Source organism: Theropithecus gelada, chromosome 16, assembly GCF_003255815.1.
Source record: "Theropithecus gelada isolate Dixy chromosome 16, Tgel_1.0, whole genome shotgun sequence".
Classification (NCBI taxonomy): domain Eukaryota; kingdom Metazoa; phylum Chordata; class Mammalia; order Primates; family Cercopithecidae; genus Theropithecus; species Theropithecus gelada.
In genome coordinates, this window is record NC_037684.1 from 37,319,035 (window position 1) to 37,344,579 (window position 25,545).

The 25,545-nt window shown below is 44.0% G+C and overlaps 1 protein-coding gene, 1 non-coding gene and 1 pseudogene across 4 annotated transcripts in view; 1 reads left to right on the top strand and 2 right to left on the bottom strand.

Annotated features, from left to right (window-relative positions):
• The first annotated feature begins 264 nt into the window (after positions 1-264).
• Positions 265-25,545, top strand: part of DCAF7 (DDB1 and CUL4 associated factor 7) — a 35,804-nt gene continuing 10,523 nt past the window's right edge. For both annotated transcript variants that reach the window (XR_003116146.1, XM_025361156.1), the window contains exons 1-5: positions 265-660; positions 19,359-19,517; positions 20,219-20,330; positions 20,701-20,819; positions 25,275-25,484. Coding sequence is in view for 1 of the 2 variants with exons in the window: in XM_025361156.1 (XP_025216941.1) it covers positions 523-660; positions 19,359-19,517; positions 20,219-20,330; positions 20,701-20,819; positions 25,275-25,484 (738 nt within the window). In the remaining variant the exon portion in view is untranslated. The remainder of the gene's footprint in view (positions 661-19,358; positions 19,518-20,218; positions 20,331-20,700; positions 20,820-25,274; positions 25,485-25,545) is intronic.
• LOC112610422 lies at positions 14,585-14,688 on the bottom strand. The gene has a single exon (XR_003116332.1). It is a non-coding gene; the product is annotated as a U6 spliceosomal RNA (small nuclear RNA).
• On the bottom strand, positions 21,068-21,975 carry LOC112608968 (annotated as a pseudogene). The gene has a single exon (XR_003116147.1). The product of XR_003116147.1 is annotated as an INO80 complex subunit C pseudogene (transcript).

Below are 25,545 nucleotides of genomic sequence, written 5' to 3' on the forward strand. Positions count from 1 at the left end.
CCCGGCCACCCACGCCCCCACCACCCGCACTGCGCCGTTATCTGCCTGACTGACATCTTGGTCAGCCAATGATCTTTGGGACTGCCAAAGCGCCTGCCTCCGAGAGTTGGGCGGGGCGAGTAGTTGCAATGACAAACATTTAACCCAATAACGAGGAGATTTCACACGCTACGGCCGCCATAACCAATGAGAAGAAAGAATCCTTTCGACAGGACGTGTCAGGCAACCAACGGCCGGTGGCGCTGCAGGGGTCCCGTGGCTTCCGTTCCGAGAGGGCGGGGCGGCGTTCCGAAACGGAAGGTGGTTGTCGTCGGTGCCCAAGCTGGTTTGAAACTAGGGGTCGGGCTCGGTCGTCGTCGTTGTTTGTCGCCGCATCCCCGCTTCGGGGTAGGCCGTTCCTGCCCGCCCCCGCCCCTCCTCCCTTCGGACCCATAGATCTCAGGCCCGGCTCCCCGCCCGACTCGCACCCCGCCCGCCGCAGCCCACTGTTGACCCGGCCCGTACTGCGGCCCCGCCGCCACCATGTCCCTGCACGGCAAACGGAAGGAGATCTACAAGTATGAAGCGCCCTGGACGGTCTACGCGATGAACTGGAGTGTGCGGCCCGATAAGCGCTTTCGCTTGGCGCTGGGCAGCTTCGTGGAGGAGTACAACAACAAGGTGGGCCGGGCAGGGCCTCGGAACCCAGCTGGCGGGGAGCGGGCCCCGGGAGCGCCCTTTCCGGGCCGGAGCCCAGGCCCCAGAACCCTCCTGCGGACTCGCCTTAGGGCCATGGAGCGGTTCCAATGTCTGGCCCTGTGCTGAAGGTTTCGTACTCGTTGTCTGTCTCATTTAATCCCGGCAGCATTCTTGTGTAGTCGGCAGTGTAGTGGGGAAACTGAGTCACGGTTTTGTGACTTGCCTGGGTCAGGCAGCTATTTCGTGGTGGAAACAGGTCTTAAAACAGGGTATACGCCCCAAAGATACTCCATTTATTCCTCCTGTGCTCTCCACTCCTGCCGCATTTTTTTCGTTGGTGGGCGGGGAAGGGAAGAGGGAGTGGTAGTTGTGAAGGAAAATGCAGACGCTTCTATTCGCGGTCGTGCACTCTTGGCCACACTAGATTTCTATTAAGACGATCTGTTGTACAAGCATCCCCGCCCCCTACTCCCACACCCCGGGTACTCATGGATCCTAGCCCTTCTGCCAGAATTACTGTTGCTCTTGCTTCATGATAACCATTCTCTCTAAAGCAATCTCTTTGGAAATCTTGGCCTGTGGCATGATCCCGCCGTTGTTTCCTGAACACAGGATGACAGGGCCTTATCTTTTGGCTTGTTTCATGCTAGTACAGTTGTGTGACCTTTAGTAGTAGATCTTGCTGGACATTCATCAATTTGAGAATCCTTTATAGAAGCACGGTGTCGTAGGGGAGCTTTTAAACTGGCATTGCAACATAAACTCATCTTTGAAAGTTGAATAAGTCAGTTGGAAGAATTTTCTTTGCTTTCTTCCTTTTACTCAATTAAAGTTGAATGATAGCGATCAGAGCAACTGAAAGCTGTGGCTAGTGATATTTAAAGCCACTACTGCCTTATGCCATGAACATCAGATTTAAGAAGAGTAAAACTGGCTGGGCGCGGTGGTTCACGCCTGTAATCCCAGCATTTTGGGAGGCCGAGGCAGGCAGATTACCTCAGCTCAGGAGTTTGCGACCAGGCTGGGTAACAAGGTGAAACGTTGTCTACTAAAATACAAAAAAAAAAAAAAAGAAGAAGAAAACTGTTCAGTGACAAGGCTCATGCAGGGGGGAAAAAGCCAGGTGGTCTAGGAGTGGGTCCTGTCTGGTTATTGACTGGCTGTGAGGTGTTGCACAGGCCTGTTTTATTATCTGTGACCCACAGTTTGCTGTAGGGAAGGGGTTCTGGTTTACATGTGAGGGTCTTGTAAAAAAGAAATTTGAATATTTTACAGTTTGTTTACAGTTTTTCAGGAGCATGTTTCTCTAGAGTAGGTCTTCTTTGGAGTCCTCTTTGAGAAGCTGATGAAAACGATGGATTTTCATTGTCCAGACATTACACATACGTGAACATATTTACAAACAAATCCAAGCAATATGCACTGATCTTTAAGTTCACCCATTTCCCGGGCGAAATAGAGCTGTATTTCCTTTCCTCTGATGCTTCTTTCTTCCTTATGGCCCATTGTGGACAGCTGAACTGGGAATGGGATTCAAGATTCTGATGTGGACACTGTGTTAGTAAAATTAAGACCACTAGAACTATTGTTTAAGGATACACGTGGAAAATAAAAAAGTATGTCTTTCAAAGAGCTTAAGCTTAATTTTTCACACAAATTAATGTTTTTTTCCTGTATGTTTTTCCAGTGTCACGGGGTAAACAATAGTTACTCCTATTCTCCAGAGAGGAGAAACTGAGCCACAGTTAGGCTGCTGGTAGAATCAATGGAGTAGTCAAACTGCTGTTGCAGGAACTCTACCCCAGTTTGTCCTTTCTTTTAGCAACTCTCTGGAGCTTCCTCTTTGTTCCAGGCACACAGGTAGCATGGCTTAGCAGTGAAATGCAAACTAATAACCCCACTATCAACAGCGTAAGCAGTTAGCTATATCTTAACTCACATGATGTAGGCAATGTGCTGTCTTAAAATCATTTTTGTGCCTCCACCTGTCAGTAGGTCAGGGTTCTTAAATTCTGTGTGCTATGATCATCTGATACCAATAGACCCCTTCTCATAGTTATGTTTTCAAATGCATAGAACACGTAGAATTACAAAAGAAACCACTTACGTTGCACTACAGATATAAACATGTTTTTAGAAGTGGTGATGTGGTCATATGTACTTTTAATAAATTAACGTATTGATTTACACCATCCAGTGTAATTATTAATGTAATTTTGAAGTGGTGACAAGGGTAAACAGCACTTCAAGATGCTTAACTGCACCGTGGTGGGAAAAAATATTTCTCTTGCTGGTGAAGTCACAGATACTTATGCCACTGTGAGCACCTGCCCCATTTGTAATTGAAGGAAATAAAACATATTTAGCTAGAGGTGAATGGAAATATGGGCGTGATTTTCCAATTCAAGTTCACAGACCCCAAGTTAAGAAACCCTGCGAGACAGGATTATGTCTAGTGGTTGGTGAGCAGCAAATCCTGCCTTAAAGCAGTGATTCTGAGGCTAAGTTTGTGAGAAGCCCTGCCAAAGACGTGGTCGACTTCGTAATTTGGAGGAACTTTAGAATTATTGGTTGGAATTTTTAGACCATTGGTTCCTGCTTGCTATGGATAGTGATCACCAGCAGAGGAAAAAGTAAATGGACACAGCGAATTAACATTGATGAAAAAGGCTAGAAGTGGTCATCTTTTTAGTGTGGAGACATTCACTAAGAAAACATGGTTATAATTTTTAAAATTTGGTATTAACATACTCATGTTTTCCTAACGTAAAATTGTTCCTAGTTGATCCATAGAATTAAGTCTATCAACAGTTTAAGAAATTGATTTCCGGCCGGGCGCGGTGGCTCAAGCCTGTAATCCCAGCACTTTGGGAGGCCGAGACGGGCGGATCACGAGGTCAGGAGATCGAGACCATCCTGGCTAACACGGTGAAACCCCATCTCTACTAAAAATTACAAAAAACTAGCCGGGCGAGGTGGCGGGTGCCTGTAGTCCCAGCTACTCGGGAGGCTGAGCCAGGAGAATGGCATGAACCCGGGAGGCGGAGCTTGCAGTGAGCTGAGATCCGGCCACTGCACTCCAGCCTGGGTGACAGAGCAAGACTCCGTCAAAAAAAAAAAAAAAAAAAAAAAAAGAAATTGATTTCCAGGTGTTCCTTCGTGTGACTAAATTTGGGAATTATTGCAGAGTAAAGAAACAGATTCTATCAAATACACCTGGAATAAAAAGCCCCATTATAGGGCTGGGCGTGGTGCCTCACACCTGTAATCCTAGCACTTTGGGAGGCTGAGATGGGAGAATCACTTCAGTCCAGGAGTTTGATACCAACCTGGGCAACATGGAGAAACCCTGACTGTACAAAAACATTAAAAAATTAGCCAGGTATGGTGGCATCTGCCTGTAGTCCCAGCTACTTGGGAAGGTGAGGTAGGAGGAAAGTTTGAGCCCAGGAGGCAGAGGTTACAGTGAGCCAAGAGCATGCCACTGCACTCCAGCCTGGGCGACAGAGCCAGACCCTCAAATAACGATGCTCAAAAAACAGCATCGTTATTGGTTATTATGTTTCTACCTTCTTTTGTTGTGGTCTCTTGAGGAATAAAGCAGGATTGGTGTTGGAGCAACAGGTTCTCTTAATTTTAGTGTGTGAGAATCCCAAGGGAGCTGCACATTCCTGGGCTCCACCCTTGAAGTTAACAGACTTGGAGATAGGTGACAGACACACTAGTGGTTAAGGGATCAGATGGCACTCTCAGAACATGGCCCTGGAGCTACCTTGGCATTTGCTGGCCAGAGGCAGGAATCTGATCTTTTTGTGCCTGCATGTCCCTAAACATTGGCTCTACCCTTCCATCCAACTTCACCGATGAAAAAAGCTCTGTGATTAGCCTGGGTTATCTAAGTCCTGCCACTTCCCAGTTTTGTATTGCCTTGGGCAAGTTATTCTCTGTGTCTCAGTTTCCTTATCTGTAAAATTAGGGCAATAAATAATAACATCTACCTTGTTCAGAGATTAAATGAGTTAATATATGTAATGGGCTTAGGAACTCCACCTGGCATGGAGTAAGCCATATAGAGATGTTAGCTGTTATTTAATCATTATCATTACCTGTAATTGAAATATAACCAAAGAGAATTATATGACTGTTTAGTAAATTTAACTTTTGTATTTTCCAGAGAGGATTCAGGAATAAGAGGTCAGAAAGGTAGCTGAAAAGGTCATTATTTCATTCTCTGCCTTTTAAAGACTCTGGGGGAAAAATTCCCTGATCTCTTTCAACCCAACTCATTTTGTAGTCTAGCAGCTTCTTGTAGTCAGACTCCAAGTAGTGTAATTTTATAGCTTAAATTCATTTTCTCTTGTTCTACCTGGCTTACCTACAGTAAGTCAGATATAAGAATTTGGCATTTCTCCTGTGTTTTGACAATATCTTTGGTCTTTAGGCCCAGGTGTTATTGCCCCTCTTTTATTGGGAAAAGCTGGGTAGCAGTTCCTGGGCTTCTGTTTCACTTAAGTGCATGTTTCAGGGTTGGTTTTGAGTAAAGATGGCAGCGTGATTGGGATTTAGTTTGCCCCAGTATTTAACTAACTGCTTGTGCTCTAAGATTTAGCATCCAGAGAGTATTTTTGAGGTTCTGAGGACAGACTGTAGGTATATCTGATGCTTTTTGGAGAATCCTGGTAGTGAGTCTGGATGGCATGACCACCTTGTACTTGAAACACTGGGATGGATGCTCACCTTCAGCCTGTGTGGATTCCTCTGAGGTTTTTAATACAATTACTTTGTATGTTTGGTGCAGAATTAAGTTGACTCTGGTATTTAATTTTTCACCTTGGTGTTTGCGGTAGCACTTCAGGATTGTCATTCATTTGCTCATTAATTCAGCCAGTGTGTATTGAACACAATACTCATAGTGTTTTAGGCACAATGATGATACTGGGGAACCATCTGTGGCTTTGTTAGTAGGTGCGAGATTGGCAGGAGTAAACACAATGTGTTTTGGTACGCATCAGTACTTTTGATAGATATTTAGAATGTTGCAGTGTTCCACGAGTCCCTGTCAAGACTGTCAGCAGGGGAATTTAAAACATAAAACTTCTGGTTTTAACTTCCTCCTTTTTCTAGACAGTGAGAGGACTCATTCCCTATTGAGACCACTGGATAAAAGTGATAATGCTTTTTAAAAAGTGCCACTTTATTGCTTTTTGTCCTAATCTTGTTCACATAGACTTCCTGGAGATGCTGTCACTTGAACAAGGAGTGAATCTATACTCTGTAGGTAGCCTGGCTTGCCTAAGGTCTTGCTGCCAAAGCTGTCTAGTCAGCCTCTGAGCCACAAGCCAAAGGTGTGCTGTGCCAGAATTCATCTTAAAGTTTAATAAGGCAGGACCTTGGGTACCTGCAGGCACTGGTCCTTGGTAATCAGTCAGGAAGAGGCTTGAAGAGAAATAGAAAAGACCAAGAAAAGCTAGTGTATATTCTCAGAATATTGTTAGCCGATTTTTGTTTTACTAACAATTGTGGGAAAATGTTGCAGTGGCTGGAGTGTTATGTTGATTTGGATAACCTGGGAGCTTATTTTAAAAATTACCTTCACATACACACATTCACCTTCATCTTCTGCACTAGCACTGTGTGTATTAAAGTGGAATACGGCCGGGCGCAGTGGCTCATGCCTGTAATCCCTACCCTTTGGGAGGTAGAGGTGGGCGATCACCTGAGGTCGGGAGTTCAAGACCAGCCTGACCAACATGGAGAAACCCTGTCTCTACTAAAAATACAAAATTAGGTGGGCATGGTGGCGCATGCCTGTAATCCTAGCTACTTGGGAGGCTGAGGGAGGAGAATCGTTTGAACCCGGGAGGTGGAGGTTGCCATGAGCCGAGATCGTGCCATTGCACTCCAGCCTGAGCAACAAGAGTGAAACTCCGTCTCAAAAAAAATAAGTAAATAAAATAAAGTGGAATAGACAGTTTATTCCCTCAAGGAACTTATACTAATAAGGTAGACATGGGACTTTCAAAAATATATATATATATAGTATAAATATATATATGGTATATATATGGTATAAATATATATGGTATATATATGGTATAAATATATATGGTGTATATATATGGTATAAATAATGTGTAATTTATGTTGTTATTTATGAAAGTAGTAAAAGTGAAGATGTGGTCATGCCTTCGAGGAGTATTTTATATTTGCTTACTAGGAGACATCATGCATAATAATATTCACAGTTCAAAAATGAGTAAAAATGATCCTGCTTCACAGCCTTTTCAGGAGGATTTGTATCATACTGGAGTAAAGGGTTGCAAAACAATGGTGCAGAAGGGCAGTGGAGGTAGGAGATAGAAGAGGTTTAGCAAGGGTCAGGGAAGACTGTGGAGAAAAAAGTAAAGAGAAAAAGACCTAAATGTCAATAGTAGGATGATGAGAGTCAGATACAATTCTTCTTATCTGCCCGTAATATATAAGGAAGGACAGCAGTATAATGAAGAGCAAACAGGAAGATGTTGAGAAATACCTGTGGCTGCAGATTCCAAACTCAGAAGAATGCAATTCTCCAAAATAGGATTTTGATGGGCAGAGTCACTCCTTTGTTTGAGACAGAAGAGGATACACAGGCTGGCATCAGGAGCTTCCCCAAACCCCATAGGAGATGTTGGGTAAGAGGGGGGCTAAGCTCTAAAAGGAGACATATAGATGTGTCATCTTCTCTAGAAGTGTTAGATGAGGGCTATTGGAGGAGACATTGAATTGTGAGCAGCTTGGTGGCACCTGACTTCACTGGCTGAGGAGATGCAAAGGCTTCCTGTGTTTCTACTAACTTGGAACATAGCCCTCCTTCAGATCATCTAGGAAGAATTTCCCTCATTAAGCCAAGGTGGGAGGATCACTTGAGGCCAGGAGTTTCAGACCAGCCTGGACAACATAGCAAGACTCTGTCTCTACAAAAATACACAAAAATTGGCCAGGTGCAGTGGCTCATGCCTGTAATCCCAGCACTTTAGGAGGCCAAGGCAGGCAGATCACTTGAGGTCAGGAGTTCAAGACCAGCCTGGCCAACATTGTGAAACTGTGTCTCTACTAAAAATACAAAAATTAGCTGGGCTTGGTGGTGGGCACCTGTAATCCCAGCTACTCGGGAGGCTGAGGCAGGAGAATAGTTTGAACCTGGGAGGTGGAGGTTGCAGTGAGTGAAGATTGTGCCACTGCACTCCAGCCTGGGTGACAGAGCAAGACTCTGTTTCAAAAAGAAAAAATAAATCAGGGCTGGGCACAGTGACTCATGCCTGTAGTCCCAGCACTTTGGGAGGCTGAGGCTGGCGGATCATGAGGTCAGGAGTTTGAGACCATCCTGACCAACGTGGTGAAACCCCGTCTCTACTAAAAATACAAAAATTAGCCAGGTTTTGTGATGTGCATCTGTAATCCCAGCTACTTGGAAGGCTGAGGCAGGAGAATCACTTGAACCTCGGAGGCGGAGGTTGTGGTGAGCTGAGATTGCACCACTGCACCAGCCTGGGTGGCAGAGCGAAACTCTATCTCAAAAGAAAAAACAAATTAACCAGGTGTGGTGGTGTGCACCTGTAGTCCCAGCTACTCAGGAGGCTGAGATGGAAGGATCACTTGAGCCAAGGAGGTCAAGGCTGCAGTGAGCCAAGGTCTTGCCACTGCAGTCTAGCTGAGGTGACAGAGTGAGACCCCCATTTCAAAACCAAAAAAAAAGAAACAAAATAAATGGAATCAGCACAGTAGCTACAGAAAAATACTATAAGAAAGGATGGGGGCAAAATGGAAAATAAGTGGCAGGTAAAGTACCCATACTAAAAAGATGTTTTTAGCTTAGTTGAAAAATAATGGCCAGTCTTACCACTGTGAGTTCAAAGAACTTAAGAAAATACAGAACTTCAAGCAGAGATATAGAGGATTGGGTAAAATAAGGCATGGCGAAGAGAAAATGTAACATCAGCTGGCAGAGCACACAGGAAAGTAGTGGAAGAGAAAACTAAAATTATCACAGAATTAAAAGCCACATTTGAAGCAGAATAAAGGCTGGGCACAGTGGTTCACTCCTGTAATCCAAGCTACTTGGGACACTGAGGCAGGAGACTCACTTGAACCCAGAAAGAGGAGGTTGCAGTGAGCCGAGATCATGCCACTGCACTCCAGCTTGGGCGATGAAGTGAGACTGTCTCAAAAAAAAAGAAGGAAAGAAACAGAATAAAGATGAACACACAGTGCTGAAAACAGTAAAGGATAGGGAGGACAGATTAAAAAATGAAATCAGAGAAAATAATTAGAACATAATAGATGCAGAAAGTAAAAGAGATCTGACTTAAGTATAATTGGTGTCCCTGAAGACAAGGACCAAAGAAATGAAACAAACTCGAATATATGGTTAAAGAACGTAGAAATAAAGATTTGAAGTGATAAGTTTAAATTCTATCTCAAGAAAAAGTGGTGCCAAACAGTTGACACTGAAATATTTCCTAGGAAAATTTCTTTTTTAAAAAATTTATCTTATTTTTCATGTGTTTTGTTTTGTTTTGAGACAGTGCCTCACTCTGTTGCCCAGGCTGGGTGCAGAGGCATGATCCCAGCTCACTGCACTCTTGACCTCCTAGGCTTAATGGATTGTCCCGCCTCTGCCTCCCGAGTAGCTGGGACTACAGGTGCACACCACCACGCCCAGCTAATTTTTGTATTTCTTTTAGAGGCAGGGTTTTGCCATGTTGTCCACGCGGGTCTCAAACTGTGGGCTCAAGCGATCCACTGACCTCAGCCTCCCAAAGGGCTGGGACTGCAGGCGTGGCACAGAGCCTGGCATCCCTAGGAACATTTCTGTGTTTTAATGATGAAGAAGGAATTATTTGGACATTCAGGCAAAATGATCAAGTCTTCTTTAAGAGGGGAAAAGAAATTAGGCTACCTACATTTGATGACAGAAGGCCATGAAGCAATGTCTAGGAATGTACAAGTACTGTAGATTGTGCTGCTATAAATACTTGGGGATATACTTAGGCATATGTGAGGTTTATATGGAAATAATAATGCTGGGGAACACAAAACAATACTTGAAAAATGGGAAGGTATTCTCTTTTCTTGTATAGTAAAGCTTGGTGTCCTAAAGATGTCAGTGTCCCTAAACTTAAGGTGGTCCCTGTTTAAAATGCCATAGTTGTTTTTTCTGGAGACAGTGTCTCACTCTGTTGCCCAGGCTAGAGTGCAGTGGTATGAGTATAGCTCACTGCAACCTCAAACTCCTGGGCTTAATCAATAGGTATCTCACTATGTTGCTCAGACTGGTCTTGAGCTCCTGGCCTCAAACAGTCCTCCTGCCTGCCCCACCCAGAGTGCTGGGGTTACAGGCATAGGTGACCATACCTGGCCAAAAATACTCCAGATTTTTAATAATGGTTTTTTAGAACCAGGCAAACTGATTTTTGAACCAGGCAAACTACAGACAAATGTTACAAACATGCACACATCGTCAGAAAACTTCTGAAAAGGTGGACTAGTGATGGAGATGGGGAACCGCCCACCAGATATTAAAACATAATGCAAAGATATAATAAAAAGATCATTTGATACTGTAAGAACTGATGCATAAACAGAGTCCAGAAATGAACTCAGAATACAAAAAGAAATGTAGTCTGTGCTAAAAGTGATATGAAATGAAGAAAAAATATTTCTAAGGCCGGGCGCAGTGGTCACGCCTGTAATTCCAGCACTTTGGGAGGCTGAGGCAGGCGGATCACAAGGTCAGGAGTTCGAGACCAGCCTGGCCAACATAGTGAAGCCCCATCTCTACTAAAAATACAAAAAATTAGCCGGGCATGGTGGTAGGTGCCTGTAATCCCAGCTACTCAGGAGGCTGAGGCAGGAGAATCGCTTGAACCCAGGAGGCGGAGCTTGCAGTGAACCGAGATCGCGCCACACCACTGCGCTCCAGCCTGGGTGACAGTGCGAGACTCCATATATATATATATACACAAATATATATATATATATTTTTAAATAATGAGTATTGAAACTAGAACAAAAAATTGGATCTCTACCTTAAACCTTGTACCGGCCGGGTGCAGTGGCTCACGCCTATAATCCCAGCACTTTGGGAGGCTGAGGCGGGTGGATCACCTGAGGTCAGGAGTTCGAGACCAGTCTGGCCAGCGTGGTGAAACCCTGTCTCTACTAAAAATACAAAAATTAGCTGGGCGTGGTGGCAGGCGCCTGTAATCCCAGCTACTTGGGAAGCTGAGGTAGGAGAATCGCTTGAACCCGGGAGGCGGAGGTTGCAGTGAGCCGAGGTGATACCATTGCACTTAAGCCTGGGCAACGAGTGGGACTCCATCTAAACCAAACAAACAAACAAAAAAAGCCTTGTACCAGAATTCCAGATAAATGAGAAAATGTAAACATTCAACTGTAAAACATGGGAGAATCTTGGTGTGAGAAACCCATAAAAGTAGAAGTAAACTATATACAAATAAAATCTCTGTAACAAAACCAACCCAACAAAGTCAAAAGATAAGTGACAAACTGAAAAAATAGATGTAACATTCCAGACAAAGAACAAATCCTTTAATAGAAAGATTTGCATATAAAGATCTGCAAATCACCAGAAGACCAGTCACCCAGTAGAAAAAGGGAAACAGATATGAACAGTTTCCAGAAAGGATATGTAAATGATTCTTGAACATATGAAGAACTGAACCTCGTAAGGAAAAAAAAATAATGGAGTTTCAGTTAGATTAGGAAAAATAAAAAACCTTAGTAATCTACTGTGTGTGTGTATATACATATGTGTAGCTTTCCTGTGCAGTTGCTATCAAAATTTAAATTGGCATTATTTTCCACCTGGTAGTTCCGCTAGTGGTAATTCATCCTACAGCTATACTCACGTGGTTGAAATGACTAAAGTGCAAGGATGTTCATTTTGGCATTATTTGTAAGAGAAAAATATGAAAATATTATTAGGGAAATTGTTGAATAAATTATGCTACCTCCGTGCAGCTGTTAAAAGAATGAGCTAGGTTTTCATGTGCTGATATGGAACATTTTAAAATAAATATTCAGTGGAAAAAATATATAGAAAAGTAAACTAACACCTGTGTTTTAAAAAAGGCATATGCATATACGTATGTACACTCATATGGTTGTGTATGGAAGGGATACACAAGAAATTGATAACATTGATTTCTCCAGGGAAAGGAACTGGGATGTAGGGGCCCTAATTTGTACTATAATTGCTTTTGTGCCTTTCAAAATTTGGGCCTTGTGTATGTATTACCTAGTAAAAAAGTTAGTAATAAAAAAGCTAACATTAATAAAAATTAAATCTTACTCAGTAGAACTTCAGAAAGGAATAAACAGAAAGGAATGAATGAAGAAGCACTAGGCATATAGTAACAAGAAGCAGTTCTTTTTATAGAGAAGAAGTCAGACATGATAACATTAACATCAGATAAAATTCGAGGCAAAAATATTGAAACAAAAGGAAATATTTTACATGTTAAACATACAGGCTGGGCGTGATGGCTCACGCCTGTAATCCCAGCTACAGGCCAGGTGCAGTGGCTCACGCCTGTAATGCCAGCACTTTGAGAGGCCGAGGCAGTCAGATCACTTGAGGTCAGGGGTTCAAGACCAGCCTGGCCAACATGGTGAAGCCCCGTCTCTACTAAAAATATAAAAATTAGCCAGGTGTGGTGGCGGGTGCCTGTAATCCCAGCTACTCGGGAGGCTGAGGCAGGAGAATCACTTGAACCCAGGAAGTGGAGGTTGCAGTGAGCTGAGATCGTGCCACTGCACTCCAGTCTGAGTGACAGAGTGAGTCTCTATCTAAAAAAAATAAATTAAATAAGAAAATTGATATATTGTGTAAAGGGAAGCAAGTTGCAGAATAGTATAATATAATTACATAAAGAAAAATTGTTTATCTATAAATCTGTAGGCAAGATCTGGAAGTAGTTATTATCAAACCAAATGGCAATTACTGGTATAGAAGGATGGGGTGGCATTGAAAGAGGGACTTGTACTTTTAATTCACTATACTTGGTATCTTAATTATTTACAGTTAGTATAAATTACTTCTGTAATACTTAAAAATACTTAAAAACTATAAAGAGCCAGGGGAAAAAGAAAATGAATGGTTATCTTTATGTGGTGGGATTTTAATTTTAATTTTTTGTGTGTGTGGGGGCAGTATTATAATGAAAAAGTTTTAATTTCCTAATTGGGGAAAATCATTTTTAAAAATTACATCAGAACTTGAATTTCATGAACCTTTTCTGAACAATGAGGATGGCTTTTTTCTTGAATCAAATTAAAAATTTAAGTCATTACCTCTTCTGAAAGCATTGAGAAGGTCAACGAAAGATTGAATCTCAGCTATTTCCTGTCTTCTCTCCTAGGTTAGGTACTGTTGTGTGGAGATTGTCAAACTTAGCTGAAATCATATCACCGGGGGTGATGAATTCCTAAGAATAGAGAGTCCTGGGCCTCACTTGACACTTACTGAATCGGAATCTTAGGCTGGAGTTGAAGGCCTAGGAATGTAAACCTCTTCAGGCAAGTCTGATAGCTAAGTTGGAAAACCACTGCTGTAGGCAGTACAAGCAGAAGTGAGACACAGGCCTACATTTAAGGCATTTACTAAGTGAAATAGCGTAAGACAGTAATGTCAGTGCTTTCATGAGGCACTATGGGATTCGTCACCAAACAGATGGTAGAGATAAGCACTGAAAGAAATAGCACTGGACCAGGAAGACTGTAAATGCCTTATGAAGGTGGTGAGATGTCATAATATTCAAAGCTTATATATTGAGTAAGACAGTTCTACCTAGAGCTGTTACGTACAACTCGAGGTAGGTACTGTGAACATGCTCACTTTACAGTTTGTGAAACAAGATTAGCAGAGTTAAGTAACATGTCCAAAGTCTTACAGCTAGCAGGTGGTAAGTAGGGAGCCCTAGAAGCCCGATTAAGTGCTGTACTAACATTGGGCAGGATTTGGGTCAGTGGAAAGGAGGTATGAGGATTTTACAGGTAAAGAGGGGAAGTGTAAGGAAAGGGATGGGAAACAGTGACTAGATAAATGAAGGTGGAAAGTAAGGTAAGTTAGGGCTGGGTGGTAGAAAGCCTTGTTAGGCTAAGAGGATCCTAAGTGGCAAATGCTCACAAGATTGGATATTTGAACCTTGGGAGGACATCTCTGATGACTTGAAAGGCATTTTCTCTTCCAGTTGAACTTCACAGTGTTATCTGCAAGGTTAGAGAGGGATTTGGGGTTTCGTGCTCCCTGGTGTATCCACAGCTCTTAAAACAGTGCCTGACTCCTAGGAGCTGTCCACTAAATACTTCTTGAATGAATATATAAGTGAAATATCTGGCTCACAATCTACATCAGAGGTTTATTCTTTCTTTTTTCTTTCTTTCTTCCTTTTTTGAGACAAAAAAAAAAAAGCTCTGTCGCCCAGGCTGCTGTGTGGTGGTGTGATCTCAGTTCACTGCAACGTCTACCTCCTAGGCTCAAACCATCCTTCCATCTCAGCTTCCCAATTAGCTGGAACTACAGGCATGCACTCCCACACCTGGTGAATTTTTGTATTTTTTGTAGGGACGAGGTTTTACCATGTTGCCCAGACTGGTCTCGAACTCCCCGCCTTGGCCTCCCAAAGTGCTAGGACTACAGGTGTGAGCCACCACACCCAGCTTCAGAGGTTTATTCTTTATTCTGCCTGATGAGCCTGAGAATTTAGCCTTTCATGTTATTGTCGTCATCGTTGTTGTGTGGGTACATAATAGGTGTGCCTATTTTGGTATAGGCATGCAATACATAATAATCACAACTTGGAAAATTGGGTATCCATTGCCGCAAGCATTTATCCTTTGTAAAAATACAGATCACTTTACAAATTTCCGTGTCATCCTTGTGCAGGGAACATACTAACCACTGTATAGTTCCGATTTGAGTATGTGTGCTGCTGAAGCAAGCACTCTCATCTGGGTTTTTTTCCCCTTTCTCCTCCATAAAGGCTGATACCAAAAATTCCATGTTTCATCTAGAATCTTCCTTCTTTATGTAATATTTTCTGGCCGGGCGTGGTGGCTTATGCCTGTAATCCCAGCACTTTGGGAAGCCAAGGCGGGTGGATCACCTGAGATGAGGACTTTGAGAGCACCATGACCGACATGGTGAAACCCCATCTTTACTAAAAATACAAAAAAAATTAGCTGGGCACAGTGGCATCTGCATGTAATCCCAGCTACTTGGGAGGCTGAGGCAGGAGAATCGCTTGAACCTGGGAGGCTGAGGTAGCAGTGAACCAAGATCACGCCATTGCACTCCAGCCTGGGTGACAAGAGTGAAAATCTGTATCCAAAAAAAAAAAAAAAATTCTGCAAAGGTCAGAATGTCAACTTTTTAGTTCCATGTAAAAACTGTTCATTTGGTCACAGTCCCTCGTGCGGCCATTCCTGGTTATCCCTTGCCATTCTCACTATCAGTCACCATAGACCCTTAATTTTTCCCGTTCCCCTCTGAGCTCCCTGCCTCCAGCCACCTGCTTGATCCCGTCTGTCCTGCCCAGCACTACCAGATATGTGGTCCTCAGAGGCCTTGTAATCATACCACTGTCTTCTCAGACACCTTCATGGGGGGAAGGCCATGGTTGCTTTTGGGGCCTTCCAGCCTCCCCTCAGCACACCTTCCCAGCCGCATCTCCACTGCAGTCCCACGTGGCTCTCTCATACAGGCCTGCTTGCTGCTACCAAATGGGTCATTTAGTTTGCCACCTTTGTATGCATGACCCTTCTGTTCCAGATACCTGGGTTGCCCTTCCCTTTCCTATTTGCCTACCCAGATCCTTCCTGTTCTCCTTTGAAGACTCTGCTCAGATGCTGACTCCTCTTTTCCTCAGGTGCCCTGTTTGAATCATTGCTCTTTCCTCTCAATTGTTATTGATTATTATCTGTGTCATAAATAAGCCAATCATGTATTACCTTGTGACATTACTTGCATTACTATCTTAAGTGTTTTAGGGCACTGGGTTTTGTCTCCTTTTATGTCTTTATACATTATCTTCCCTAACAGTTATATGATTGTTGAAAGTCTGTGGGTGCTCTATAAAATGAATATTTAGACTTAGTCATACGGATTTTTAAGAGTTAAAGATGGATGACAGGATCTATGAATATACATAGAAAAATCCTTAGGAATCTACAAAAAAGCTACTAAGACTAACAACTAATGTAGCAAAGTTATAGAAGCCAAGATTAATGTATAAAAATCAATTGTATTTCTATATACAGTAGCAATGAACAATTGGAAATGGAATTTGAAACAGTTTCATGGTCAAGCACAGTAGCTCATATGTGTAAGTCCAGGGTACTGGGAGGCCAAAGTGGGTGGATTACTTGAGCCCAGGAGTTCAAGACCAGCCTGGGCAACACGGCAAAACCCTGTCTCTACAAAAAATACAAAAATTAGCTGGGTACGGTGGCTTGTACCTGTAGTCCCAGCTACTTGGGAGGCTGAGGTGGGAGGATCACTTGAGCCTGGGAGGCCAAGGCTGTAGTAAGCTGTGATCGAGCCACTACACTCCACCCTGAGTGACAGCTAATTTTTTAGTATTTTTAGTAAGATGTCAGTTCTCCCCAAACTGATCCATAGATTCAACAGAATCCCAATCAGAATCTCAGCAGGCTTTTTGTAAAATTTGACAAGCTGATTGTAAAATGTACATGGAAAAGCAAAAGTAGAGAATAGCAAAACAATTTTGAAAAAGAACAGCAAAGTTGGAGAACTCATTATCTGATTTTAGAACTTACTAGAAAGCTACTATAATCAAGACAGTTTGCCTACTAGCAAACAGATAGGCAAATAGATAATGGAACAGAATAGAGTCCAGAAATAGATGAACAAATACATAGTCAACTGATTTTCAATAAAGGGTTCAAGGTAATTCAAAGGAGAAAGAATTCTCAACCAGTGATGCTGGAACAGGCAGACATACGTAAAAAAGCAAACCTTGTTCGGGAGTGGTAGCTCACGCCTACAATCCTAGCACTTTGGGAGGCCGAGGCAGGTGGATCACCTGAGGTCAACAGTTCAAGACTAGACTGGCCAAAATGGTGAAACCCCTTCTCTACTAAAAATACTAAAAAATTAGCCGGGCATAATGGCACACGCCTGTAGTCCCAGCTACTTAGGAGGCAGAGAGGTAGGAGAATTGCTTGAACACAGGAGGTGGAGGTTGCCATGGGCCAAGATTGTGCCATTGCACTCCAGCCTGGGCGACAAGAGCGAAACTCCATCTCAAAAAGAAAAACAACAAAAAGTAAACCTTGATTCATATCTTGTGCCATATAAAAATTTAACTTGAAATGACTCAGAGACCTAAATATGAAGCCTAAAACTAGAAAACTTTTAGAAGACAACATAGGAAAAAATATTTGGGACCTGGGATTAAGCAAAGATTTCTTAACTAGGACATAAAAAATTGGCTGGGCACGGTGGCTCACTCCTGTAATCCCAGCACTTTGGGAGGCCAAGCCAGGAGGATCACTTGAGCCCAGAAGTTCGAGACCAGCCTGGGCAACATAAGGAGACCCCATCTCTACAAAAAATTTAGAAATTAGCTGGGTGTGGTGGCACATGCCTGTGGTCGCAGCTACTGGGGAGGCTAAAGCTGGAGGATTGCTTAAGCCCAGGAGGTTGAGCCTACAGTGAACCATGATTGCACCACTGCACTCGAACCAGTGCAACAGAGTGAGACCCTATCTCAAAAACAAAACCAAAATTATAGAGTGCACATAATGCACACATAGTGCACGCAAAATTACAGGTTACACATAATGCAATATTATTCAGCAGTAAGAAAAGAAGCAACTACTGATACACACAAGAACATGGATGAATCTCAAGAGCAGTGTACTGAGTGAAAGTAGCCAGACCAAAGACTCAAGACCATCTGATTCTATTTATGTGGTATTATGGTGAGACAAAACCATAGACCAGTGGCCACTTGGGGTGGTTATAAGGGGTTGACTGCAGAGGAGCCTGGGAGAACTTTCTGGGTTAATGGAAATGTTTTATATCTTACTGTGGGGGTTATACAACTGTACATTTGCCAAAACTCATTTAACTGTACACCTGAGTGGGTTTTATTGCATGCAACTATACCTAACTTTGGGGAAAAAAAATGTGTGGAAGATACTGGTGTCTGAGACTGAAGTCAGAAAGATGAGTAGAAGGAATTCTATTTTGTGTTGTCTGGTTAGTGCCTTTCCCCTTATTGCGGATCTTTACCAAATATTCCCACCATTCCATCTTCCAGCTGGAAGTTCATAAGCAAATGTACAGTTAGTGTCCCACCGAGCCAGATCGAGTTTGACAGCAAAGATTGGAAGTTAATGGTGGGCTAAAATTGACTCTAAGAAAAAGTGATCAGAGCTAGGTGGGACTTAATCATCAATGGTGCCCACTTTTTTTTGCTTGGTTTGGGCTCTTAAATGGTCATTTGATGTACCTTTTTTTTTTTTTTTTTTTTGAGATGGAGTCTCGCTGTGTCGCCCAGGCTGGAGTGCGGTGGCGCGATCTCGGCTCACTGCAAGCTCCGCCTCCCGGGTTCACGCCATTCTCCCGCCTCAGCCTCCGAGTAGCTGGGACTACAGGCGCCCGCCACCTCGCCCGGCTAGTTTTTTGTATTTTTAGTAGAGACGGGGTTTCACCATGTTAGCCAGGATGGTCTCGATCTCCTGACCTCGTGATCCACCCGCCTCGGCCTCCCAAAGTGCTGGGATTACAGGCTTGAGCCACCGCGCCCGGCCTGATGTACCTTTATGTGTAAACATAATTAGCCAGTGTTGAGTTTGGGGTTGATGAGGGTTGTGCACTATTGGATTTTTAAGTAAGCATTAGTTTGTTTAATGAAACTGCACATATTCATATTCCCAGCCTCTGAGCACCAAATGTCCTCAGCACTCCAGTCATTGTGGCAGCCAAAACCACCCCTGCTCATTTTCAAATACCTCAGGGGTTTTGGGGGAAGGTGTGCCTGGCTTGGCAGAGAGTGCACTTATGTAGTTGGTGTCAAGAATGCAGTACTTGAATCAGAAAACCTGTAATCAAATCTTGTCTCTGTCTCCTACTGCCTTTGCAGTATTGTGCGTAACCACCTCTTTGAGTCTAGGTGTCCTTGTCTGCCAGGGGATGGTTGGACTAGATGCCCTCTCACAGCAATTGTTTTTGATTCTGCAGTTTAGTGTAGTACAGTGTCAAGACTTCTGTCACTGGCCAGGCATGGTGGCTCATGTCTGTAATCCCAGCACTTTGGGACACTGAGGTGGGAGGATCACTTGAGCCCAGCAGTTTGAGACCAACCTGGGCAACATGTGAGACCTTGTCTCTACAAAAAATGAACAAAATTAGCTGTGCATGGTGGTGCATGCCTCTAACCCCAGCTTCTTGAGAGGCTGAGGTGGAAGGATCACTTGAGTCCAGGAGATGGAGGCTGCATTGAGCTGTGGTCGCACCACTGCACTCCAGCCTGGGCAACAGAGCAAGATCTTGTCTTAAAAAAAAACCTCTATCACTGACCAGGGATCTAATGTATTTGCTATACTGTTCACAAATGCTTATGTGGCTCAACTTTGGCATGTTACAGGTTCAGCTTGTTGGTTTAGATGAGGAGAGTTCAGAGTTTATTTGCAGAAACACCTTTGACCACCCGTACCCCACCACAAAGCTCATGTGGATCCCTGATACAAAAGGCGTCTATCCAGACCTACTGGCAACAAGCGGCGACTATCTCCGTGTGTGGAGGGTAAGCGGATGCTTTATTAGCAGCCAGACAAGTCGGCTTTCTCAGCCTCAGCTGTCAGCAGTGAGAAGTCACAGAACAGATGGGGTCAGAGGCAGCGAGTGTCACTGCAGCACGGGATAAGCAAGCAAAACTTAAATGGACTGACTTCATTTGGCTCAGCAGATTTTCTAGTAAATCAAGTCAAGATTCCATGAAGTCTGGCTGCAGTCAGCTCAGTCAACCCGAGGTGACGATGACAGCCTTCAGGGGAGGTGGGAACGCTTGGGAACTTATGTTCTGTTTGCAGCCAAGGTATTTTTGAGTAAACTAAATGAAATACCAGGCCATTGATTCTGATAAAGTGTGTGAGTGGATCTTGGAGGCTTCCCTCTGCCCTCGGCTGAGCTCATCAGCAGCAGCGTCCTCTGTAGCATGGGCATGGCCTTAGTACACCTGTGTAGAGGTTCCAGGCTGGGCAAGGTGAGAAGACCTCTCCTCTAGGAAGATGCAGGGATGAAAATGTAGAAAACAAAAGCTGGGCAGAGGAGAAAGTATGAGAAAAAGTAGCATTCGGGGAGTCCTGGGTTTATTACTGTTTTTGATAAAAATATTTTCCCCTCATGTCTTATGTTTGCTAAGATATTTTCTAAACAGGGATTTTTAAAAATATTTTTTATGAGGATAAGACTGGCTGATTCTTTTTTAAATTCTTGTTCCTTCAGGTTGGTGAAACAGAGACCAGGCTGGAGTGTTTGCTAAACAATAATAAGAACTCTGATTTCTGTGCTCCCCTGACCTCCTTTGACTGGAATGAGGTGGATCCTTATCTTTTAGGTAAGGGAGTTAGGGAGCATGTATTTCAGCTGGAAGAAGCCAAAATACATTTTCTCAGATGTCACACTGGGCCATGCATCATCCTAGAACAAGGCTCTGTGGGAAGTAGGCTAGGCATGGAATGTGGTTATTTATTAGTTCCTTTGTGTGGGTGAGCTTTCCGTGTGTGTAGATCTTGTCCCTCCAGTTAGAATCTAAGGTCTTATGGTGAGGACTGAATACTTGACTTCCTCTGTGGCTCTGCTGGTAGCCGCCACCTTGTTTTCTGTAGTCTTTATGGTATGTTGCTCCCTGGGCCAAGCAGATGAGTAGACACAGGAGGGAAGCTTGCCTGGTCCCATCAGCCCTGACTTGCACTGGTTGTTTGCAGGTACCTCAAGCATTGATACAACGTGCACCATCTGGGGGCTGGAGACAGGGCAGGTGTTAGGGCGAGTGAATCTTGTGTCTGGCCATGTGAAGACCCAACTGATCGCCCATGACAAAGAGGTAATGATGCTTTTCCATTTCGTCTTTCCTCAAATGCTTCCTGTGCCTTCCACACAGGAAGAGGTCAGATTGTTCTCTCATTGTTCTGCAATTTATGTAGAAAATCGTAACGTAACATCTTCTTGTCTAAATTGACAATAGTAATGTATCAAAAACGGGAAAACAACACTATTGTAAACTAATGCTTTTTTTGGCTAATGTAAATGACTTATACGGTCTGTCATTGTTCTTTTCATGCTAGATGTTGCTTTTTTTTTTTAATGAAAAGTATAGTTATTGTATTTTCTTGTCAAACACCTTTACTTGAGGCAACAACTGAAGTATAATTTAATTCAGCAGGAAATATCACACTTGGAGGGAAAACACACACTCAAAAACACCCTTAAATGAAAGCCAAACATTCTTTCCAAGGCACAGCACTGGCATTTTCAGATTGACAGCAGAACGAGTTTGTTTCCATGAAACAAAATCATGAGTCCAGAGTCTGTTTTTGAAACAGCTTTCCATTTCATCTCCCTTTCTCGGGCTCAGGGAACGATGCTTGTGGCCTTCCTCAGGGACAGGTAGCCGGTGACGACGTCAGAGGGCAGCCTCCGAATGTAGGAAAACTTCAATGGTGCTGAACCGCGGTTTGCTCTGGGGGTCTGTGTAGTTGGCCTGAAACATCAGAATACTTCTTAGCTGGCTTAAAGGATGGAGGAGCATCAATACTGAAGTAGTTAGGATTGTTCAGTTGCCACGGCAATGCCCTTTCGGAAGCGAGAATTTGTTTCAGATTCTTCCAGGTTCTGTTCTTCTTACCAGCAGCTGCGCCACCATGGCCAGAGTGTACAAAGTTGGGATCCTTAAATGGCAAAGGTTTGGCAGCTTTTTCCACAGGTCCTGTGCTAAACTCAGAGAGTGCCACTTTATTCTCACTCATGGCTTCCATGCTGATACCCTGCGCAAAGCTGGAGGCAGACACTTTTTTCTTCTTGCTGGCGCCATAGCCCCTGCCGCTGCTGCCGTTGTGGGAAGGGCTGGCCGGCCTCTTCTTGCTGTTCCGGACTATTCTGGGAGTGGAAGTGGTGTCTACAATTGGAATTTGCGCTGCCATTGCACCCTGAGTCTTCCCCTGGTCCCCCCACCTCTTTCCCAGCACGGGCCCTGGAACTTCCTTTCCCGATGTTGCTGTTTTTTAATAATGAAGTCTCTTATAGAGGAGCTGAGAACTGATGTAATTAAAAAATAACTTTAGAGTAATACTTATCTTGAAATAGATTAGATTTGGGGGGAAAGGAAGAGAGACAGGAAGAGAAAAAAGTTTCTGAGAGACAAACCTAATTATCCATTTTTCTCTATAAATGTTTTATAAAATCCTAAATCTTTATACGTTCATTACTGTTGGCAATGGAGGCAATGGAATATATTTTACTTTGATGGTGATGCTTCTGTGTTTATTGGGAAAACTGAGGAGAACTATTTGTGATTGCTTTTTTTTTTTTTGAGACGAAGTTTTCCTCTTGTTGCCCAGGCTGGAGTGCAATGGTGCAATCTGGGCTCACTGCAACCTCCGCCTTCTGGGTTCAAATGATTCTCCTGCCTCAGCTTCCGGAGTAGCGGGGATTACAGGTGCCCGCCACCACGCCTGGCTAATTTTTGTATTTTTTAGCAGAGACAGGGTTTCACCATGTTGGCCAGGATGGTCTCGAACTCCTGACCTCAGGTGATCCACCCACCTTGGCCTCCCAAAGTGCTGGGATTACAGGCGTGAGCCACCACGCCCAGCCAATTGCATTTTAATCAAAGCATTCTTCTCAGTGATTTTAGAAAATCCCCATAAATCTTTTCCTCCTAGAGTCGTTGCATGCTCCTGGTACTCTCATCTCCTATGGGTACTATTTCCTTTTCTTTTCTACCTTACCCTGCACAGCTAGGGGTATTAATATCTGTACAGATAAAAAGAATGCCTTGACCTTAGGTCAGAAACTTGAGGTTGTCAACAGCATAGGAAGATGTGACCCAGGTTATCATTCTTAGTAAGGGGTTGTCTTTGGCTTTCTATACTCCTTAGGGTAAGCCCTGTTACAAAACTTCTAGACTTGACTGCTGCTAAACCAGGGGTCAAATGAAGAGTTTGTGCCGCAGAGAGGACCAGTAAGGAACTTCTGGAAACCCTCTTGGCATCAAGTTGAACAAGCTGCTACATTTTAGTTATATGACACCTTAGCCTGCTGTTGTCTGTTAGGTCCAACCCAGAAAATGGGAACTACTCTTAAGTATTTGAACTGCGGGGATTTAATCTAGGGACTGCTTGTACAGAAGATGGTAAAGCTGAGAAGCCACATAGATAGCAGTGAGGTCATCCATAGAATGGGAGCAGCAGAAAGCTGCAGCTGCCTATGGGCCAGAAGGACCATGGGAGGAGGCAGGGTTCCTGGAGCCCAGGGGCTGGATTTACCTGGCAGAGACGCTTCTAGGCACAGAGAGAGGGGAGGAGAAATACCTTAGCTTCTCTCTGCTTCCCATCATCCAGTTTCCCACCAAAGCCTCCCATGGCTGAACCAGCCGGAAGCAGCAAGCAGATCTGAGAGCCTGCCAAATGCACACTGTAGGAATCAGTTCTCTTGTGATGCAGAGAAGAGCAGGGAGAAAGGCCAGGAATGGATCTTGGCAGCAGACAGGCTTAGATCGGCAGCCTTGTCTTGAAGGAAAGAGCCTGAGAAAGGATAGTGGCTCTAGAGAAACAGTAATAGCACCTTTCTAGCACCTTTGATTTTTCTCAGTCTACCTTTCGCTAGGAAGAGACTTGTTTGGAAGGCTCTCATTGATACCTGGCAGATCACTGTAGAAGAGAGTTTAGTGTACTTGGGAGTTGTCACCTTCCCTTGGTTTCCCAGTGAACCATGCTGGTGGAGCACTGAAGGAGCAGTCACTTAGAGCTAAGAGAGCGTTACACACTCGGCCACACTGCCCATGGCACCTATGGCATCTCTGTCCCTGAGAGTTACCAGGAGCTGGCATTGGGGGGTATACAATAAACACGGCTGTGCCTTAAAGCAGCTGTACAGTACTAGACAAAGCCTCGATCTGTCAGGCATGTCAGGCCTGGGTGCCTCCTTGTTGATGACTGGCCCAGTCCCTTTTGAACCACTTCTACTTCCGGCCATAGAAGAACAAGCATAATTTCTTCATAGCCAGAAAAAAAAGGAACTCATGAGGTTAAATAGCAATAGATGCTCATTTGGCAGTGTCCCTCAGTAGGCAGAACCTCAACACTGGAGCTGCAATATTTAGTGAGAAATTCTAGTCTTGTCTCCCCAGAAGTCATCTGTCATTATCCCCAGAAGATGAGTTTTGTTTGGCATTAGCTTTTCTATTTCTGTTTCTCTCTCTACTTGTCTGTCTCTGGCTTTCTCTTTGCCCCTCTTCATCCTCTTTTTTTTTTTTTAGACAGAGTCTCGCTCTGTCCCAGGCCGGAGTGCAGTGGTGCAATCTCGGCTCACTGTAATTTCCGCCTCCTGGGTTCAAGCAATTCTCCTGCCACAGCCTCCTGAGTAGCTGGGATTACAGGTGCCAGCCACCATGCCCAGCTAATTTTTTTGTATTTTTAGTAGAGACAGGGTTTCACTGTGTTGGCCAGGATGGTCTTGATCTCTTGACCTTGTGATCCGCCTGCCTCAGCCTCACAAAGTGCTGGGATTACAGGTGTGAGCCACCGCACCTGGCCTTCGTCCTCTCTTTCTCTGAAGCTCTCCATTGCTCTCTGCCTCTATTTCCTCATAGATGTTAGTGATATGCAATGTTTGCAGCAAATAAAAGCAGAAAACAGTGATTTAGAACCTAAATTGATTCACTTATGATCACAAACCAACTAGGAGAAGAAACAACATGTCCTAGGACAAGAGGGTGCTACTAAACCTATTTGTGAATACAGGAACATCTAGGCCTCTCATGACTCAAAATTTCTGTTACCTCTTTCTTGCACATGAGTCTCAGGTCCAGGTTTCACAGTAGAATCAGCTTGGCTGCTATTCAGTGACCACAGGAGGGCTGCTTTCACCTCTGTGATTGATGATCTAGGACTTAATGGGCTCGTAGACCTGCCTCTGATTGTGCATAAGGCCCAGGAAATAAATGTCTCATTCTTGTCGTGTGGCAGAAGACAGCCACTGTTCTGTTGGTCAGCAGGGTATGTGCCTTTGTTTTATCTCAGGGGTTGGAGGAAGAAGATTTGGAAAGCAGGAATGTGGGAAGAAACCAGCCAATTTCTATAGCAGAATGATCCTCCATCTTTGGAAAGCCACGGATACTAGAACTCTCAGGTTTCAGTACTCACAGACACTGTTTGGGCTTCATTTACCTGCTTCTGTGTCACGAGCGAGGTTTAGATGAACTTGACGTGGCAGATTTCCCTCCTATAGGAAGAAGAGGTAATGGATCTGAATCTGACCAGAGCTTCTTGTTCACCAACAGGTCTATGATATTGCATTTAGCCGGGCCGGGGGTGGCAGGGACATGTTTGCCTCTGTGGGTGCTGATGGCTCCGTGCGGATGTTTGACCTCCGCCATCTAGAACACAGCACCATCATTTACGAAGACCCACAGCATCACCCGCTGCTTCGCCTCTGCTGGAACAAGCAGGACCCTAACTACCTGGCCACCATGGCCATGGATGGAATGGAGGTGAGCACTCCCCTCAGGCTACCATGGGCCCTGCCTAACTTCAGCAGTGCCTAGTGTATCT